The sequence below is a fragment of the Haliaeetus albicilla genome, chromosome 13 (genome assembly GCF_947461875.1).
Source record: "Haliaeetus albicilla chromosome 13, bHalAlb1.1, whole genome shotgun sequence".
NCBI classification, from domain to species: domain Eukaryota; kingdom Metazoa; phylum Chordata; class Aves; order Accipitriformes; family Accipitridae; genus Haliaeetus; species Haliaeetus albicilla.
Window position 1 is genome coordinate 39470523 of NC_091495.1, and position 6779 is coordinate 39477301.

General features: G+C 59.8%; 1 protein-coding gene across 1 annotated transcript in view; it reads right to left on the reverse strand.

Annotated features, from left to right (window-relative positions):
- Positions 1 to 5740, reverse strand: part of BIN3 (bridging integrator 3) — a 44509-nt gene extending 38769 nt beyond the window's left edge. The window contains exon 1 of the mRNA XM_069801022.1: positions 5349 to 5740. Coding sequence (XP_069657123.1) covers positions 5349 to 5725 — 377 coding nt within the window. The 5' untranslated portion in view covers positions 5726 to 5740. The remainder of the gene's footprint in view (positions 1 to 5348) is intronic.
- Positions 5741 to 6779: the final 1039 nt, after the last annotated feature.

Sequence of the window (6779 nt, forward strand, 5' to 3'; positions counted from 1 at the left end):
CTCCAAACACAGCGCAAAGGCAAAAAAAGGAAAAAATTATTCAAACGGATCACAAACAGCTTATGTCGAGGGAGACTCTGCGCCAAATTCTGGTTTGGGTTTTCTCTTCAGTGGAGACAAGAGGGGAGGTCATGGGGTGGCGAGAGGCAGGGAGAGGAGCGATGTGGGGATACGGTCCCTCGGAAATAAACGCATCCACCTCCAGAGGCGTGCACTCCCACCTGCGTTTCAACCCCATCCCTATGAACTTGCAGGCATTAAGCCACCAATGGATGTCAGGGTGAGCCCCTGCAGCAGGGGAGAAGGCAAAAAGAAGATGTAAACGTCCATTTTATGTTGGGTTAGGTCAGGCCGGGGAACAAGGCACCTTCCTCAACTTCAGCAGCAGAGAGGTGTGCCCGCAGACAGCGAGCTCTTCGGAGCAGGGGCTGCTCGTATCTCTGCATCTTGCACAGAGCCAAGCACGGTGTCAGTGTTAAGCAAATCAAAAATAATGTCAGAATCTACTCTCCCACCCATTCCAAGATGAGCATGAAAAAAATAATGATATTTTACTCACCCATCAAAAGAAAATTACTCACGCCAGGCGCGTGGGCGAGCAGAATTTTGCAAGGCTGTTTTAGGCCCTGACTATGCTACAAAAATATCCATTTTAAGCATGGTTGTGAAACACGGTTGTGGCTCAACTATAACACTGTTTTTTAGCTACCTGTACAAAGAAGGCGGAAAAAATAATAATTAAGAAATAACCACGTGCTAATCGCACTCCGAGGACCACGCTGGGCGGTGCGATCCCCCACCACGGCAGAGGACGCGGTGCACAGCTCTCGCCGGCTGCTCCACCCCAGGAGATGCGGCGTCCAGCCGAGGTGCCGGCGCTGCCTGCCTTGCAGAGGGCACGCCAGCGTTTCGGTTTCGCTGTGATAATACCTTTGGGATGTGCAAACCACCTTGCACGGGTGCTACACAAGGCAGCGCTGTGCAGGGAGGTGTTTGGGAGCTGCGCGCGCCTCGCTCACCGCTTTGGTATCCAGTTGCTTCATCCAATCTAATTTTATCCCGCGCTCATCTTCAAATCCCAGTATCGTTGAAACCCGGAGAGAAGGGGGAGCGTTGCCATTGACCACAACAGGACTGCGATTTGGGCTCCAAAAAACATCAATATTGATTCACTGGAAAGAAAACAGCGCCTTGGTCTGTGTTTGCATTGCACCTGCCCAACGTGGCCACAGCACAGCTCCAAAACATGGAAAACAAAATGAATAACCAACAAACCTACTCTTACGCTACAACCCAGCTATGCCTGCCACCTCCCCGTACTCTCCTCTTCCTTTGCTAGCAGGCATAAATCCATCCAGCCAACCGTCCTTTCTGAGACAAGCAGCTCTTCTTCACCTGCATCCCCAAATATTTCAGAAAACACATTTATATTAACTCTGGATTGCATCCGATAAAGATGTGGGGAGTTAAATATCGCACAACCATACAGTTCCACTCCCAACTTTAAATCGATGCCAGCTCCTTAGTCCACTTAGCGAGAGCTCCCTGCCAAGAGGCATATGGTTTAGCAGTCCGGCAACGGCAACCCCCCATGCAGACCAATAATACGCTGCAGTGCAACAAGAAAACACGTGCTTCACACTGCCTCAGTATCAACATTTGCTTAACATATTTTTTCTCCCAGTAAATACCAGCTGTTGCAGCGGTGCCGAGAGGCAGCACTCGGATATCGAGCTGTCACACTACTAAAACCCCCTTCCCATTTGTAAAGTCACCTGCAGGAGCTGGGAAACCAAAACAGGAGGTATTTGGGAGTCTGGTTATGAGCTGCAACAACATTTGGTTTTACGCGGTTTCATGACCCTTAAAAACCCTTTAGATGGTCACAAATCAGATGCTTCCAGCAATTGAGGGTGATGATACAGTAAAAGCCATCACTTCATTTCCTTTATTTTATTAGAAGGAGCGATAGCCAAGGTAATTGCTGGAGTATTTTCCCCTCTCTCTTCCAAAACACATGGCTGCAGGTGAGTGGTGAGGAAGAGGGGGATGCAGACACATTCAAGAGACTCGAGTCCGCGGCGTAAAGCCTAAAGGAAGCCACCAAGCTCTGCTGAGATTTAGAAAACATCTCATCTGTCCATGCAAGGCTGTTGCCCAAAACAAGCCTACTCCTGCTCTAAATAAAGCTTAGCCTAGAAAGACAGCACTGCCTAGTTGCCTAGGTGCAGGAGTCAGGATTTCGGGGGTTTAATCCAGCCTCTGTCACCAGTGGCTTACTCTTTGGTCTCTGGAGCAAAGTTTTCCTGTGCTGGTACAACGGGCATTGCCATGTTCCCAGTCTCGATGCAGCACAGAGAGCCCCGACCCATCGAGCGCTCGCAAATAGCGAGGGAAAGCAAAGGATTAACCACACACAATTCAACAAGGCATCTACCATCCCGCTTGCAAACAGCCTCTTTGCCGGTTAATCTCTAGGGATTTCTCACAGGCCTTTGCAAAAAATTAATTAAGGTAACGAGCGTACAGAAGCAAAACTGGAGGCAGAGTTACGTGCCGCTTCCCCAGCATGATCTGCAGGACAGAGCTGAGGATGAAGCTCCATCCTCTTGATCGGCCGCAACAGCTGACCCCTGCAAAAAGGGGTTTTAATCAACACTGCCCCGGGTCTAATGGTGCCCGTTGCCGGAGAGAGACGCACACACAAACTAAGCAAACACACTGCTACACAAATGAACCTCCCGTCCTGCCGGCCTGGAACAAAGCTCGCTCCCTCCGTGGAGACAGCAGAGCAGCAGCAGCAGGGATGGACATGTTTTACTCTGACATTTGAGGAGCAGGGCACGACCCCGGCACAATCGGTTCCCCCCCGGCCCAGCACGCATGCCGGCATTTGTTACCGCTGCCTGCTGCCGGCGGGAGCGTAACCCCTTGCTGTGGTGGCGAGGCGGACGTCACGCCAAACCCGTCCCTGCCAGCCGGGCGCTGAACTCCAGCCCCCCCCGTGAATAGGGCGATTCATCCGGGGCGGGCGTCTGCGTGAATTATCAGCCAGGAGGGTTGGCAGGGCCAGCTGGCCGAACTGAGAGCAATTGTGTCTCTGACACGCCGCCGAAGCCCCGCAGTGTCCGAGCCCCTCGCGTTCGCGCGTAAGCGGAGCCACGACACGCTGAAGGACTGACGCTGCTGGAGAAGAAAGAGGAGACTCAGATTTCAGCGGAGTCCCCCCCGCCTCCTTCTGGCAATGACCTTTTATTCCTCCCCAGCAAAAAGCAAAAACACCCGATCTCCCACCAAAAGCCACGTGGATTGTGAGGAAGCCACCAGACGCCATAAGCTACAATCCCCAGACGAGGTCCTCAGAAGCAGCGTGGCCAGACGGACACTGGAAAGCGTAGAGGCAAAGCATTGCTGCTCTGCACCCAAATTATTCCTCATCCATCATGTGAAGGGAATACTTATCTCTTACGTTTTTGGCTCTGCGGCTCCTCCCAGACCAGGAGAGTGGAGCAGGTCTCTTCCAGTGGCTGGAGCTTTCTGAAAGCAGCCCCTGGGCCATGCTGCCCACAGAGCTCACGAGGGCAGCCCAGGCAAAAGGTGGCCCCAAGACCCTCGTTGACCAGCATTGTCTATAATCATGGCTGCTCTGAGATGAGTAAAGCAGAACAAAAATGAACCTGGTGGATAAGTGTGTATTTTTAACCAAAAGGCCCCATTTTAATAGGTACCCATGTGCGCGTCATTATATTGTTGAAGTATGTTTCCAGACCACAACTTCCCCCGCTCCCAACTCTAAAAATCTTCAATTGTCACCATGTGCCTGCCCTGGCAAACTCAACCTGAGCCTGCCAGGCAAGGGGAAGGCCTTTTTCTCCCTAGAGCAGCACATCCTTCACCTCTCATAACGGTGCTGGCTCTACGCGACTATCCGGGATGAGAAATCATGTGCGGCAGTGAAGATTAATTTCTAATATAATCAGTTTAAATAAGCGGTGGGGAGATGCGCAGAAGCAGCATGCCAAAGGCACGGGGGTATGCGAACCGAGCCCTTCACGAGTCTGATTCAAACACGCGTAGGAATACTTTTTTTTTTTTTTTACAAAAAAGCTTTACTTTAATGGAGTCGAAGGCAGTTTTACAGCGTTTCAGACTCACAGACCCGCTGGGGACCTTTCGGGGACCCCCCGCCTCCCCACAGCAGTGCCTGGGCACGGGGCAGCGAGCCCAGCTGCGGGGAGGTGGGAGGGCAGGGGGGGGTCAAGGGGCTCGGCCCCTGCTCCCCATTACCCGGGAAGGGGACCAGGCCCACCACAGCCTGGGGAGACATGGGTGAGATGCCCCCCGGGTGCACAGGCCTTAGACACCCATATACCGCATGTGTGCCTGCGGACACAGCTTCGGGGCAGCTACACTGGGGGCAAGCCCAGCCAGCACTGGGGCCAAGCCTGGTCAGCACTGAGGCCCGCTCTGGGCCAGCACTGAGGCCCGCTCTGGGCCAGCACTGGGGCCCGCTCTGGGCCAGCACTGGGGCCCGCTCTGGGCCAGCACTGGGGCCCGCTCTGGGCCAGCACTGGGGCCAGCACCGAGGCCCGCTCTGGGACCAAGCCCGGCCAACACCAGGGCCAAGCCTGGCCTGCTCCGGGGCCCGCTCAGGGCCAGTACCGGGGCCAAGCCCGGCCAGCACCGGGCCCCGCTCTGGGCCAGCACCGGGGCCCCCTGAGGGCCCACTCCGGGGCCAAGCCCGGCCAGCACCAGGGCCCGCTCTGGGCCAGCACCGGGACACCACCGGGGCCCGCTCTGGGCCAGCACCGGGGCCCGCTGAGGGCCCACTCCGGGGCCAAGCCCGGCCAGCACCGGGACACCACCGGGGCCCGCTCTGGGCCAGCACCGGGGCCCGCTGAGGGCCCACTCCGGGGCCAAGCCCGGCCAGCACCGGGACACCACCGGGGCCCGCTCTGGGCCAGCACCGGGGCCCGCTGAGGGCCCACTCCGGGGCCAAGCCCGGCCAGCACCGGGACACCACCGGGGCCCGCTCTGGGCCAGCACCGGGGCCCGCTGAGGGCCCACTCCGGGGCCAAGCCCGGCCAGCACCGGGGCCCGCTCTGGGTCAGCACCGGGGCCGGCTCTGGGCCAGCACCGGGACACCACCGGGGCCCGCTCTGGGCCGCCAGCCGCGGCAGCGCCCGCGGTGAGACGCCGGGGCCTGTCGGGCCGAGCCGAGCCGAGCCCAGCCCCGGGGATGATGGCGAGCCGCAGGCCGGGCCCGGGGGCTGGAGGTCCCGCGGCGGCGGATCGAACCGGATCGGATCCCGGCACGGCCAGGCCGGGCCCGGGGGTCCCGCACTCACCAGCTCATGGTCCCCCGCTGCCCCGCGCCGCTCCCGGAAGTGCCGCCGCCTTCACCCCGCCCCTTCCGGTAGCGCCGCCAGAGGGCGGGAGGAGCGGGGAGCGTTAACCCGCCGCGTGCCGCGCCGGGGGTGACGTCGGGGAGGGGGCGTGACGTCACGGGGCAGGGTAGAGGGGCCCGGAGCTGTCTCCGGCAGGGGGGAAAACCGGCGAGAAAACACTTAAAATCCTTCGGTTTCGGTGCAAACCCCGGGAATGGGCGGCATAAAACCACGGCGGCCCGCCCCAAACCGGGGGGGAACCGGGGGGGTGGGCGAGGGGTGCCGGGGAGCACCCTGGGGTGGGCGAGGGGTGCCGGGGAGGGGACGGCCGGGAGCATCCCGAGGGTGGGTGAGGGGATGGGATGCCCAGGAGCACCCTGGGGTGGGCGAGGGTGAGGGGTGGGCGGGGGCGCCCGTGGGGTGGGCGAGGGCACCCAAAAGTGGGCGAGGAGCGCTTGGGAGCACCCCAGGGTGGTCGAGGGCACCCAAAAGTGGGCGAGGAGCGCTTGGGAGCACCCCAGGGTGGTCGAGGGCACGGGGAGGGACAGGGCTGCCCCAGCCGAGGAGGTCCAAGGGGAGGGCAGCAGGGATGCGCGGCGGGTTTGGAAGGGCGGGAGCGCCCAGTTTTGGGGAGAAGCCACCCCCAAACCCAGCTCCCGGAGGCTGGGTGGGGGCAGGTGGGGCTGCGAAGGCGTTTTGGCGACCAAAAAAACCTCCCTGTCCTCAGTACTGACCCCGTCAGCCACCATCAGCCGTGACCCCGGGGGTGGTGGGATGAAGCGAAACACCCCCCCGAGCTCTGGGTGCCCTCGGAACCCCGTTGCCAACCCCGGGGTGATGTCCCGGTTGGGGGGGGGGGGGGAACAGGCTCGGCCCCGGTGACACCGGGCTGGTGACGGCACATGCCACCACACGGGGCTGAGGGGAGGAGGCCCGGGATGGACGCCAGGGGTGGCTTTGTCAATTAGCAGGTGGAGGTAAACAGGGCGGTAATTACAGCCAGGGAGGATGATGCTAAACTGGGAAGGTGTTACCGACACCGATGAGGACAGGGGATTAGCCGAAAAGGAGTGCGGGGTATGGGGGGGGGCAGACCTGGGTGGGTAACCAGCGGGACGGTGCCCAGGGTGGCACGGACCCCAAGCACCGATTTTGTGCCGGGATGGGGAGAAGGAGCCGGGGTCGGCAGCAGTGGGGCGGCGAGGGTCGGTGGAGAAGGGAGGTTGCAAGGCGTCGTGGTGACGCGGTGGAAAGGACTCAATTTTGGGGCGCTGATGGGGTGTCAGAGCAAACCCCGAGGGGAGGCAGCCAGGAGGACCCTGCCGCACCCCCGGGAGGAAGAGGAAGGATGGAGCAAGGCTGGTGCCAGGAAGGGTTTGCCGGCGGTTCCTG